Genomic DNA, 14964 nt, shown 5'->3' with positions numbered 1-14964 from the left:
TGTTTGTTGTACTATAAAATGATTCTTAATCAATGGCATTTGTTAGCAAGTACTAAACTGGGGACAAAAGTTCCTGTAAATTTTGACGTTGTCATAAAAAATATCTGACGTCACAATGGAAAAGTAAACAATCGATACCAGAACTTGCATGAGAAGCACTGTTATGGGTTTTTGCACAAGACGCCCCTGATATGGGTTATCAGTCCGGGCTGATATGGGTTATCCTGCTGGGTGGGGAATTATGGCTTGTGTACTTCCGCTCATTACACATATGCAAAGCTATCATATCAATGCTAAGTATATGATAAAATTATTTAATAACTTGTAACATTTTTTTTAACAGGATGAAGACATGTTGAGTAAAGCCAGAGATTTAATGTATCCTGATTCAGATGGGATGATTCCTCCTATAGGCACTGTATGTATAATGGTATTTTAATGCCCAACCTAAGATTGTAGAGGGGCATTATGTTTTTTCTGATCTGTTGGTCCTTTCGTTTGTCAGTTCGTCTGTCTGTCTCACTTAAGGTTTAAGTTTTTGGTTGAAACTTAGTATACATGTTCCCTATGATATAGTCTTTCTAATTTTAATGTTAAATTAGAGTTTGACCCCAATTTCAGAGTCCACTGAACATAGAAAATGATAGTGTGAGTGGGGCATCCGTGTACTATGGACACATTCTTGTTTACTGTATTATCAGATCAATTGGATTAGTATTACTTCATGATTTGCCTTTGCACCCTTTTATGAAACCTATGAAACTAATAAACCCTTTTTTGTTTTTTATGACTTTTATTATAAGAGAACCAAATGGCTTATTATTTTTCTAAACTAAGTATGAGCTTTGAGGTATAATATTTTGTAATAATCAAACATTTAAAAAAGAAATCAGGAACTAGAAATCTCAAGACCCCCAAGTCTTCACTCCAGGGATAATCAAAATTCATATATATATTCTTTATTCCAAAAGCAATACAGCTTATAGGTATCAAGTACAATAAATATTACATTAAATATAGTAAGCAACAAATATTACAATAAGGTAATTCATTAATATTCAATTAATACAATTATAAACAAATGTAGGAGCATGATATTAATTAGCATTATTTAACAATCTTAATTAAAGTATGCAATACACATTCAACGATTACGAATTTTTTCGGCGATACATAAATACTTTCCAAAATTATTAAGTTCTTTTATATTACGAACAGATAACAATTGTATAAGTTTAAATACTGATGGATTTCTCCAATAATAAGGTTTGATATACTTCATACGAATATCTTTGTATCCAATACATTCCAAAATAAAATGATATTCATCTTCAACAGTTGCACACATTACATATTCTATCGTTTCTGTTTATATTTAAAAACCTTCCAGTTTTAATGTTCAAATTATGTGCATGTTTACGATACTTGCTTATTAATGATTTATATCTAAAATTAACAGGTCTACTAAGATAAAACTGCAAACCATGACTGTCATCTATGTATTTGTAAAACAGACATTTAGAAGACTACTAAAAAAATGACATTGCTTCAGATATAAACCTATCAGTAACACACTGTTTGAAATCAGCTATTAAAAGATCTACATTTAAAACATTTTGTGTCAACCAGACATGATTTAAGCCATAGTTACATAATAAATCTCGTATTTTACATGACCTATTCAATTTACTTTTACTTTTTACATTACTAGCCTCCAGCATTTCTGCATAACAATTTTAATGCCCCACCTACGATAGTCCATTTGTTCGTTCGTCCGTCCGTGCGTCCTGAACAAAGAAATGATAGTGCGAGTGGGGCATCCGTGTACTATGGATACATTCTTGTTCAGAAAAAATTATCGGTTTTTATCAATTTACACCAATATTTCATCATTTTACAGTATCTATGTACAAACATAGGGACTCTACCTAATTCAAAATACACCATGTAATTTGTAGTACTCTTCTTAACTTTCAAAATTCTCTTTAAAAAATATAAAGGAAGAGTTTCAATGTCAATTGCTTTATGATATCCCCAAACTTCGCTACCATAATTCACTATGCTTGACACATATGTATCAAATAAAGACAGTAGTGTTTCTGTATTAAAAAAGTCTTCTTGAATTTTACTGAATAAACTAAAAACAGCTTTTTTACCTTGATTTGACAACATTTTCAGAGTATTCATAAAAATACCATTATAATTTAACAGCATACCTAGATATATAAATTCATCACATAACTCAATATTCTCTCCATTAATGAACCATTTTTCATCTGGTTTGATAACACCTCTGTTTTCTAAATACAACAATCTTAGTTTTTAACATATTTATATGTAAATTATACCCTTCAGAACATATTTGTACAGCATCTATCATTGTTTGAAGATCGTTTATATTTTTGCTGAAAATAACAGTATCGTCAGCATACATTAATGAGTAAAGATTGAGCATTCTCATGTCATATGATTGACAACCCTGTTTTATTAATTCTATTTCAATATCATTGACATACATGGCATATAAAAAAGGTGACAAGGATTCCCCTTGCATTAGACCAATGTCACAGTTAAAGAACTCAGAAAAATTTCCCTCATGTTTAACACACGATTTCAAGTTGGAATACATTGATTTTATTAAATGTAACAATTTTCTGGTTATACCACATTTAGCTAGTTTCATCCATAGTTTAAAGTGCTTAACACTGTCAAAAATCAAAGGGAAACCAACAAAACCACAGCAAAAAAGTATAAGCAACACAATTCTACCAGAAACTGATGGAGATCTCTGGTGCTCTGGAGGAGAAGGCTGACCACACATATATGTCCATGTTGATGCTGCTCTCCACAAGTACAAATTTGACGTGAGAAAAAAACAGTATTGTGACTACAACACAATAGAAAAATTAGCCAAAATAATTCTACCTTTATTAATTTACTTTTAATTGCAACTACGACTTCTATTCTAGATATTCTATGTTATGTTTTTTTTTTCAGCCTGGTCAGAAAAAACGTGGTCTAGAGGAAGCAGAGGTACCTTGCCCAAAAAGAACAATATCCACAGAGACAATCACACCTCCAGAAACACCCACTCCATGAACAACCAATGAAATCTTCAGTTAGTGCTGATTGAAGTCATTCACTATGAAGCCAAGATACAGTTGTGTAAATTATGTCCACTCATTTTTGATCGGTTTGATATTATGGTGGAACAAAATACTGCCACTCAGTAGACTGTACTTATAAATGTTATGTTTCTTTAAAGATATTTCAGGGGAGACAACTTTCCGTGAATTGAACTCGAATAATTTAATGGAAAACTCCTATATAAATTGCATTTCATATTTAATATATTTTAATTTGTTTGCTTTGAGATCTTTTCTTTTTTAAACTGAGATTTATTCTGTTCAAGTTATCTGAGAATTTTTCAGTTACTCACTCAGAAAGCTCAATCAAAATGGAACAGTATAGTGAACGTTCTGCCTTTTAATGACCCATCTTTGAATTTTCTTCAGCACATTTTGGGGAGGGTGAAATTGTATGATATTTTTCAGGACGTACATGTACTTATATTTTACTTGCACTGTTACAATAGTTGATTTTATCTTCTCCTTTATGAAGATTGAATGTTTATTCACTACATAGCTATTTTTTAATAGTTGTTGTATTTTTGGTACAAGAAACTTTTTTTGACTGCTATCTTTACAGGATTTCTTTTTTTTATCCTGTATCCTTATTACTTGGTTTAAATATATATTACATGTACTTGTTAATGATTTCAAAGTTTAAATATGAAATAGTAAAATTGTTGTTTAATGAATTTTAACATATTAAAAGGGATTTTCTCTAATGTTTATGTTAATTTAACCTTTCCTGAGCAGTGTGAGAAACATATTTCTCATCACTAGTGAAATATCTGTTCTCAAAGAACCCCACTTTCTGCAAATGTTTGAATAGGAAGCATAACAATCATTTGAGAAACATATTCCACTACTATTACTCGTATATTACAACATTTCTCTAATCAACAATTAAATTTGCATTATTTAAAGTCAGGCAAGCCTCATGCTTTAAATATTAAAATTAAACTGTCTTGAGTGGAGAAATATTATAACAAACTTGTTGCCGTGATGGAATCTATCTGTATCTGTAGTGGTACGTGTAGAATCCTGTTTAGGCTTTTATACACGGTATTATCTATATTTTTACCACAACCTGATTATTGCTATGTTTTGTTTGTTTGTCAAAGGCAGCTTATTTTGTTTGAAGTAGAGTTGTCTAGTATGTAAATACATGTAGTAGATATAGATTACTTTTTATGAAAGTTTGTGATAACAATTGTTCCAACGACACAATTATTGTCCTTTGATTTTATTTGTGAACAAATTTAGTCCCTCTTGTGGACATTGTATTACTTGCAAATATTTTTCATACTCCTTAATACTTTTTTTGAAATTTTCTATAATTATGTTATAATAAGTCTCAAAAGTAATACAACACACACTGTAAAAATACTACTGTGAAAACACAGATGCTTTTTTTTATTAGCATTAATGTTTAAAAGAAATGCACTACATATTAATTGTGTTATAAGGCCAATTATAGTTGATTTTTCTTATTTGTCACAATTTCGTCCAGATATTATTTTCATATTACAATTCATTTTTTTTTTGAAACCCAGTAATTTTAATATCATATAAAACAAATGTTAGATTAAATTCAGTGCTGAAAAACATATATAAGGTGGTACATAACACTACAGGGAGATAACTCTGTAAAAATCTGCTGAACGTTTCAATTAGGTTCTGTTGTTCAGGAAATTTAAGCTTCTCAATGATCATAATTGTTGTAAGTGAAAATGCTATTTGTCCAACGAAAAATTTTCTGATAAAATGTGTGGTTAAATTTTTTTCAAATTTTATATTTTTGTCATATGGTCATGGTAAACATTTTGTTAAAATTTGATGAAAATTAAACTAGCCAAATTAATTTTAGTGAAGTTGTTTGGTACCACCTTAATAAACAAGTTTAACATTTATTGAAATGTGAATGGCATTAATTTTAAACACTGCCTTAATACACTAATTGTGTGCTTATATAAAATTTGTGTAATCCTAAAGATTGGTGAAGAAAAAAAAATTATGTCAATCAAAGAGTTTATTTTCTTTTCTTAAAATTGTCAAATTGTCTCTGGGAAAGTATTCTCTTAAGTTCTTGGTTTATAGGGAAATATGCTATTCAAATAATACAAATACATGTATGACAAATTTTGTTGATGAAATAAACCTGAAATAAATGTTAAAATAGTGTTCTGATGGGGAAAACTACTTCATACAATGGGAGATAACTCTGGTCAAATTTAATAATTGTTATTATAAGAAGAAATTTATTCTTGTTTACAAAAATGATGGAAGTTTTTAACGACCTTGACTGGCTATAGACCTCTTTAATACACAGTTGGTTGACAAAAATTCTCTTTTCCTCAAACCTTTCTAGCTATATATACAGTGTCCAAATTTTTATGTGTTAACAATTTTTAAAAGATTTTTATAGATTGAAGTGTGACCTCAGATTTTTGTACAGATATATTCAGATTTATGGCATTTATGTACAGATTTTGTAAATATTTTTATGCTGCACTCATAATGACACAGGGAGTTTTCAACGACCTTGACTATTTATGAGGGTCTTGCATGTAGAACATACTTTTGAAAGGTATGTGAGATGATAATGAATCTAATTTTATGAATGTGTTATGAATGACCTTCATTACTGTTCAGTTTACAGTGATTTAGTTTTTTATGCTTAATGTTTGTTTTTGTTCCTGAAAAAGTGAGAGAAAAACATTGAATCTTCAGTTGAGCATTATATTATATTGACCAATTAAATGTTCTAAAATTTTTATCTAAGAATATCTAAATAGTTCCAAGATAAAAAGATATATAGATTACACCAATAATAATATGTGTGGAATGGGCATTTCTGTATTAAACTGTATCAGTTCAGTAAAAGTTCAAAATTTAGAGGAGTCAAAATACTATGCTCGGAAATTACATCATATTATGAAATTACAAACATTTTCCATAAGTTTATACAAATATGCTCATGAAGATTTATTTGAATTAAAGTAGAGTTAATTTTGAGTATTTTTTTTTTAATAAAATTTCAACAAAATTGAATGTCTAAAAAAATTGATGGATACAAAAAATCGTTCAAACAATTTAAAGTTGTCTTATTATAACACTGGATGTTTGTTTGTTTTTTTGTATATAAATTTAAATCTGAAATTCTTTTACAATTTTTATACGACCGCAAATTTTGAAAAAATTTTCGTCGTATATTGCTATCACGTTGGCGTCGGCAGCGTCGGCGGCGTCGGCGTCCGAATACTTTTAGTTTTCGCACTCTAACTTTAGTAAAAGTGAATAGAAATCTATGAAATTTTAACACAAGGTTTATGACCATAAAAGGAAGGTTGGTATTGATTTTGGGAGTTTTGGTCCCAACATTTTAGGAATTAGGGGCCAAAAAGGGCCCAAATAAGCATTTTCTTGGTTTTCGCACTATAACTTTAGTTTAAGTTAATAGAAATCTATGAAATTTTGACACAAGGTTGATGACCACAAAAGAAAGGTTGGGATTGATTTTGGGAGTTTTGGTTTCAACAGTTTAGGAATTAGGGGCCAAAAAAGGGCCCAAATAAGCATTATTCTTGGTTTTCGCACAATAACTTTAGTTTAAGTAAATAGAAATCAATGAAATTTAAACACAATGTTTATGACCACAAAAGGAAGATTGGTATTGATTTTGGGAGTTTTGGTTTCAACAGTTTAGGAATAAGGGGCCAAAAAGGGACCCAAATAAGCATCTTTCTTGGTTTTCGCACCATAACGTTAGTATAAGTAAATAGAAATCTATGAAATTTAATCACAAGGTTAATGACCATAAAAGGAAGGTTGGTATTGATTTTTGGGAGTTTTGGCCCCAACAGTTTAGGAAAAAGGGGCCCAAAGGGTCCAAAATTAAACTTTGTTTGATTTCATCAAAATTGAATAATTGGGGTTCTTTGATATGCCGAATCTAACTGTGTATGTAGATTCTTCATTTTTGGTCCCGTTTTCAAATTGGCCTACATTAAGGTCCAAAGGGTCCAAAATTAAACTAAGTTTGATTTTAACAAAAATTAAATTCTTGGGCCTCTTTGATATGCTGAATCTAAACATGTACTTAGAATTTTGATTATGGGCCCAGTTTTCAAGTTGGTCCAAATCAGGATCTAAAATTATTATATTACGTATTGTGCAATAGCAAGTCTTTTCAATTGCACAGTATTGTGCAATGGCAAGAAATATCTAATTTCACAATATTGTGAAATAGCAAAAAAAATTTTAATTAGAGTTATCTTTCTTTGTCCAAAATAGTAAGCAAGAAATATCTTATTGCAAGAATTTTTTTTAATTGGAGTTATCTTTCTTTGTCCAGAATCAACTTAAATCTTTGTTATATACAATATACAATGTATATTCACTTTTTACTACCAACTGATAAATTTAAATAATCTTTACCATTCAGTGATAACAAGCAGTTTTTTTTACATCTTAACATTTTATGATGTATTTAAATGAGTAGTTATTGTTGCAAACTCCATTAGAATATTTTAATTGAGATTAGTTTTGGAATAAGGGAAAGGGGGATGTGATTAAAAAATTGGGTTCAATTTTTCTCATTTGAAATTTCATAAATAAAAAGAAAATTTCTTCAAACATTTTTTTGAGAGGATTAATATTGAACAGCATAGTGAATTGCTCTAAGAGAAAACAAAAATTTTAAGTTCATTAGAACACATTCATTCTGTGTCAGAAACCTATGCTGTGTCAACTATTTAATCAAAATCCAAATTTAGAGCTGAATCCAGCTTGAATGTTGTGTCCATACTTGCCCCAACCGTTCAGGGTTCAACCTCTGCGGTCGTATTAAGCTACGCCCTGCGAAGCATCTGGTTTGTATATACTTTTAGTCTTTAAATGAAAGTAAATTTTGAAATATGCAAAATGCCATTATGTGAAAGACATCAACACTTTGAACAGAGACTGGTTCAATCACTGCCTTCTTTTTTTTTTAGTCAAAGAGGAGATGCTTTTACTTAAAATGTATGGTAATTATTATGTAAATGATAAAGACTTGTTACAAGTTTATCTGTTTAACTTTTATTTTTTGAAATAAGGTTAGTATACCAATGTCTTTGGAAAGTCTCCTGAACAGTCAGTTATTGTTAAAATACAGTATTCAGTTTAGCATATATGTATATAGAAAATCAGGTCAGTTAGAAATAACTTTTTAGTTGTTTTTTTTTTGTCGATCAGCTGAGAGACATAATTTTGTCATGTGACTGTGACATCAAGTTTTTTCATGATTTACACCTTAAAAATGAAATCTTTTCAAATGTCATTTATAAGCAAGAAAAACAAAACTTATATTGCTTATATTTGATGGCTATTAATTTTGAAATCTAATAGAGAAAAAAAAGAAAAGAAAAAATTATAAGAAATCTCCAAATATTTCTAACGTTGATTTTAATTAAAATTTGAAATAAAATTTGAAATAAAATTTGAGATTGGATTTGTGTAGAATGAGGGGGTGGATATACAACTAATATTTTTCATAATTTTGTATATATAAGGTAAATGTGCAAAGATATAGAAGTTTGGTATTATTCACTTTATTGTTTAAGTGGTTGTGTAGTAAATTGTTCTATGAAATATTAGTACAAAGTAAAGATTGAAAGTAAAAACTAGAGTTTTGTTTTGTATAAGATTGTCAATGAATTGAATTTGCAATATTACATGGAAAAGTAAGACAACATAAACCATCAATAAATTGTTTGCCATTGCCTTAATTTTCATGGTACAGTGGCTTTATGAGACCAGTGTTGTTTTGATCAGTAGTCCAGAAAGGATTTGCAAAACATGACGTTATTAAATCCCCTTCCTGGAGAAGTATGAAAAATGTAGGAAATTGAAATAGTAAAGCATTATATTGATTTTGTTGAAAGTTACCATTCCTCTTCCTTGCAGGGAACTAGCACTTATTCCCAGAAGGGTAGCAACTTGTACAGAAATTTAGGTACAGTTAATGTATTTACCTAACATTATTATAATAGGAATTTAGGACATTCCAGGCCAGTAGCAAGGAATTTCCAAAGGGGGGATCTCTCAACCTAAAGCAAAATATTCTTATTGTTATGGACTATCCGTTTCACAGATATGTTCTGTATGTCCTAGCTTCAATCCTGCCCCCTTTTCCTAAATGTTTGTACACGTACTAACATAAGCAATACAATGGGTGCTGAGAAGGATCTGCTTACCCTTTAGGGACATCCAAGATAATCCCGTTTTTGATGGGGTTTGTGTTGCTCAGTCGTAGGTTTTCTATTTTATGTTTTGTGTACTTTTGTTTGTCTTTTTCTTTTTTAGTCATGGTATTGTCAGTTTATTATTGACGTATGAGTTATGAATGTCTATCTGATTTGGACTGTTTGGTATTTTGATTGAAATAAACATATCTGTCAACAGTCATCCTACAAAGGCTAATAATCACAATACAACTGTTTTATACGAATATCTAATATATAAAATTCTCTTCAATTTGTAACAAAAACATGTTTGACACATTCCCCATTTCCATTCTCAATTTTAATATAAAAATCATATAAAATTTAGATTGACATTGACAGATAATTTGAATAACAATTATTTACCAATTATAATAATTCAATTTCTGCCATTATAATTTTATGGACGGATTTAAAATTCATTTATACACAATTTAATGACTATCATGTTATTTCTATTTTTGGTATAACAAATGCATATTTTCTTGTCCTGTCTTTAGGCGAATCACCATCACTTCCATTTTTAGCACCATTTTCTATCTTCTCTGATTTAGAGGAAATTTCATTGTCTTTCTTAACTCTTTTTAATGGTTTCCACAGAACTGGACTTAACCGGTCAGGACTAGTTGGATCCTCCATACTATCACATGACAAATTAAGGTCTCTCACAGTCAACTCGGACATTGACCTTGATTCTCCTGGAATACTTTCTGTAGAAAGGGCCCTAATAAAGCGTACGGCTAGAGATGTTTTACGGAAAGCACTGCCATACATGCTATCACTCTGGTCCCCTGCTGAGATATGTGATTCTGTAGGGGAAGCAGGACGACCTTCAGCTACGGCTTTCTTGTACTTAGCTTGCAATCTGAAGAAATAAAAGTCACAATGGACTGTTCTGTAGAACTCATGAAATTATACAAAATGCTCCACAACATATATATTTTCTTATATTATTTTAAGATTATAACTATGATTTCAACACTCCACCTGTGCTTGGTTTTACTAACAGTCAAATGTAACACTAAAAGTTGTACTGAAAATAGTTCTATTTTTCTTCCTCTGTTTATTAAGTACATTTTTAACAAATAATTATTTCTATTCCATGTACACATATACAAAAAAAACTTTAAAGCAGAGCTTTACTATGCCCTTGTTCTATATACACTCTTTTAAAAAAATTAACATTTTAGTCTTTTTTTAAATTTTCAAAACAATGGTCTCTATTGAGGAGTCTTCATTTCATTTTTTCAACATACTTTTTTGCCCATTATTCTCTATTTAGCATATTTCAGAACTCATTATTCTCTATTCTTTAATATTTTGATCAGTTTTCTTCTTTTATTTTGTTGCCATTTCTGGTAGACCTTTTTCCATGGTACTCACCTCCTAATGGTCTTTGGTACAGGTTTGTTATACCCTGTCTTTCCTATCAACCAATAAGTTTTCTGTAAACCTTTACCCTGGAGATGAAAATAGACAAGTTAAATTTTACCCATTTTCTTTTCTGTCTCAGGAAAAGGTTGTTGGTTCTTAATATAAAACTGGTTTATACATTTATATTGCAAAGAGTTTGGTTAAATACCAGAAATCAACTTTAGTGATATTAGAGTAAGGTGACAATGTTTCTTGAAAAGCAATAAATATACATGTATAGAGAAAAAAACCCTTGTACAAACCTTAACTTCAATGATCCCTCTCTCCATCATCATGAAACCCCATTTCAGTTCCTCTAATGCTGTGTTCATGGCAGCACTTGTATGGATATGCAGGGCTTTCCCCGTAGATTCCATTCTGGAAGCCATATTAACAGTATCCCCAAACAAGCAGTAACGAGGCATAGTAAGGCCCACAACTCCTGCAGCACACGGGCCCATGTGGAGACCAATACGTAATTGTAATTTATCATTTGGAATATGGCGAATACTAAAGTTTGTGATTCCACTGAGGAGATCTAATGCCATGTTGGCTATTTCTCCTGAATGTCTTTTTCCATTCCTTCTAGGCAGACCACTGGCTACCATATAAGCATCTCCGATGGTCTCAACCTGTTGTTAATTAATTACACTTTATTAATATAAATAAAGGGGAGATTTCAGTACACAAGAACAAGTTTAACTGAACCACATAATGTGTCGGTCTGAAATTAGTAATATTGTCAGTGGTTGTGTGCACTTATTATCATTGTGATTGTTGAAAAATATGAAATTTATATTTGTGATTTCAGGAAATTTTGCATACAAATAATTTTATTAAAATTTAAAATGCTTGTTTATAATTTTGCGGAACCTATTCTGTTGGAGTTAAAAGAATGTGAGAGAAAAAAGGTGCCAATGTTGAATATATGAAAAATATAGAGATAATCATTTCCCATCAAATTTTTAATGGTTTATATATCAAGAAACATGCACACATTCATTTGTTTTCTGCTTTTCACTACCAATATATGATAGTCTTTTAAAAAGCTCGTAATGTTGAAACAGAGCAGTGAACATCCTTAACTAAAACATCACAACAATTTCTGAATTTACAATATATGGTTATTAATATGTATGCTCTTTCAACAAGTTGGTTTTGATTGCAGGTCTTTGCCTGTCGCTATAATTTATTCATATTTTGACTAGACAAAGTGACTTGCTGCTTAACAGTAGTATAAAAAATTATCTAATGTTAAATAATATCAGATTATTGCATGGCATTTTCCATAGCGCATGTATTACAGCCCTAGGTTCAATATCAGCCCAAGAGCCGCATGGCTCGAGGGCTGATAATACATGCAATATGAAAAATGACATGCTATGATCTTTTTATCATGACATATGATTCAATAATGGAGAAAAATAACAGATTAATATAAAAATTCTTTTAATTGGTTCTCAAATAGAAGTTCAAAGAGTGAAAGGTTTACAGACATCAGACCCCAAAGGCAGTACATCCAAAATGAAATCTTTCTATCAAATATCTCACCAGAGAAGAAAAACAACAGTATGATCTATTCTTAAATGGACAATTAGAAAAATAATTCTACAATTAACATAATGAACACTCGCTAAAAAGTCATCATTTTACACAATAGCAAGGGTGTATACAATACCTTGTAGACGTCATGTTTGGCTATAATCTCATCAAAGGTGGTATACAGGTCATTCAAAAGGTCAACTACCTACAAAAAGATATATATATATATATATAAACATTGTATTACAATTGGTGGTGTCAGAGTTCTTATATACACTGCATAAAACAGTGGCAGGTAAACAAGCATTGCAATTACTGCTATAAAGTGTTTGAAAAGTTTTTTTGAGAAATGTAATAAAATATGACTTGAAACATTCTTTTCCACTGACAGAAGACAAATAAAACTAAGAGTGAGGATTATTATGGGTGTTTATCATATACTTAGCATTAATATGATAGCTTTTGCATATGTGTAATGGGCGGAAGTGCACAAACCATATCTTCCCATCCGGGCTGATAACCCATATCAAGTGCCTCTCGTGCAAAAAACCCATATCAGTGCCTCTCGTGCAAGTTACTTCCGGTGTTTCCGGTATCGGTTGTTTACTTTTCCATTGTGACGTCAGATGTTTTTTATGACGACGTCAACATTTACGGGAACTTTTGTGGGGATAGTTTAATACTTGCTAACAAATGCCATTGACAATTATGAATCATTTTATAGTACAACAAACATGGAGTAGTAATGATCGTAAAACTCTTCCAAATTTTCAATGTTTCAAAATGCCTCTATAGGAAATGTTACCATAAATATATAAGGAGTATAATGCTGTTGTTGGACAACTATAGTATATTTGATTCATAATTTTAATTTTCTTTATAAAATGTTTGACTGTTTTAGTTATTGCATTAGTTTATTTGCCTTACATAAAACTATTGTCGGAAGTATATGATAAAGCGATTAATACATGGCCTTTTCCATATCAGTCTGGGTATCATCCCTCGACCCATATCAGCACCTCGACTCCGTCTCGGGATAATACCCAGGCTGATATGGAAAAGGCCATGTATTAATCTCTATTTATTTCATTAAGGTCTTGCATTGTTTAATGTTATGTCCAACAAAATATTATAGCTTATCTCCCCCTACTCCTTGAAGTAGACATCAAATTCTTAAGTTAATATTTGACTTATTAATTTGAATATCCCATTAAGTATCTTCTGCTTCTCTTAATATCGCTTTGGTTTTAATAGTCTCATTTGTATAACATTATTAACATGTATTTTGTGGAAAAAAAATAATCTTATATTCTCTCAGAGAACATGGAGAACATGCAAAACGTCCCAATTATACATACCTCTAATGGTTCACTAGTACTGGAGATTGTGGTGAACCCCACAATATCAGAGAAGAATATAGACACTTCTTCATATGTTTCTGGTAAAACAGACTCCCCCCTCTTCAGCTGCTCAGCAACAGACCTAAAAGTATGATATTAAAAGATGAATTAGCTGACACAACTCCAGTTATAAATAGAATATAATTTTTAAATGTCATTATCCACAATAAACAGTTTGTACATCAAGCCTCCTCTTTTCCTTGATTGCAACACAAATCATGCAACATGTAACTTGTGGCATTACTGTAAGTAATATTATCACTGTTTCTACCTGAAAAATGAGTAACACGGCAGGTGCCCCTAGTGGAGCAAGATCAGTTTACTTTTCTGAGCACCTTAGTTCACTCTTGGTTTGATTGACTTCATGTTACTCAATTAGTTACTATTTTGAAGTGTTAAGGGAACAATTCCTTTTCTATTTGTTCATTTTCGTTTATGTCTTGTGTCTTTTTTTTTTACTTATGGTTTAATTGCTTTGTTGGTAAAAATGACTTTTTTCATCTAAATGCAGTAAAACAAACATTATTTTTTTTATGTGTTATCAAAAGGTATGATCACCTTTTATCCTGCTATCATATTGGCATAGAAAATTGACCTCCGACAATAATTTTTTCTTCTCCTCCCAGATTAATTAATCAAAAACTGCATGGTAGGCAGAGTGGGATTTAGGTGGGACCAGGCCCGGGAAAACAATTAGTTGCTTATATAGGGAATCACTGAGGTGTGACTGGAGTAGGCCCCCTCTTAGTCAGTCAGTGGGCCCCCACTTACGAAAATTTCTAGATCCGCCAGTGGTAGGGAAAGTCATAAATTGGTTATTTCTAAATTTCTTTCAACTCACGGTGGTAGCATTTGATACAATAATACGTCAGTCTTTTGTTTCTCTCTTGCTAATTCTTCTGTTCTCTCTGACACCAGAGCCTCTAAGTTGTTACTATAGGCTTCTAACATGTGAATCATATTGTCCATTATATTAGTTTTCCTATGAGAAAAATATTTCTGTTGACTAATTTATTTTCATTCATAGGTATCAATTTTGTAGGATTGAGGACAATTGTATTATAGGTATGCATTAAATATAAAAATAGAAATGAATATAGTGTGGATTCAGTATTATTCGTTGGATACCAATTTTCATGGTTTCATGGATACAAGTGTACCACAAATTCAAATGATCAAGGTATTACAAACTTTTTGTATGCAGAGATTCTCAAAACA

General features: G+C 30.8%; 2 protein-coding genes across 5 annotated transcripts in view; one reads left to right on the top strand and one right to left on the bottom strand.

Annotated features, from left to right (window-relative positions):
* The window catches only part of LOC139527220 (serine/threonine-protein kinase Chk2-like), a 36118-nt gene extending 29845 nt beyond the window's left edge, over positions 1-6273 (top strand). Inside the window, exons 15-16 of the mRNA XM_071322550.1 lie at positions 344-418; positions 2998-6273. Coding sequence (XP_071178651.1) covers positions 344-418; positions 2998-3099 — 177 coding nt within the window. The 3' untranslated portion in view covers positions 3100-6273. The remainder of the gene's footprint in view (positions 1-343; positions 419-2997) is intronic.
* Positions 6274-9695: 3422 nt separating this feature from the next.
* The window catches only part of LOC139527219 (atrial natriuretic peptide receptor 1-like), a 38411-nt gene continuing 33142 nt past the window's right edge, over positions 9696-14964 (bottom strand). For 3 of the 4 annotated variants that reach the window (XM_071322547.1, XM_071322548.1, XM_071322549.1), the window contains exons 14-19: positions 14588-14728; positions 13705-13828; positions 12483-12551; positions 11068-11436; positions 10775-10851; positions 9726-10256 (exon numbers count right to left, since the gene is read on the bottom strand). In XM_071322547.1, coding sequence (XP_071178648.1) covers positions 9836-10256; positions 10775-10851; positions 11068-11436; positions 12483-12551; positions 13705-13828; positions 14588-14728 — 1201 coding nt within the window. In that variant the 3' untranslated portion in view covers positions 9726-9835. Of the gene's footprint in view, positions 10257-10774; positions 10852-11067; positions 11437-12482; positions 12552-13704; positions 13829-14587; positions 14729-14964 lie in introns of all 4 variants that reach the window. The other variant, XM_071322546.1, reaches the window with a different exon arrangement.

The sequence above is a fragment of the Mytilus edulis genome, chromosome 6, assembly GCF_963676685.1.
Source record: "Mytilus edulis chromosome 6, xbMytEdul2.2, whole genome shotgun sequence".
In the NCBI taxonomy this organism is placed as follows: domain Eukaryota; kingdom Metazoa; phylum Mollusca; class Bivalvia; order Mytilida; family Mytilidae; genus Mytilus; species Mytilus edulis.
The sequence above is the reverse complement of the archived record's forward strand: the minus strand, read 5'-3'. Positions and strand labels throughout refer to the sequence as shown.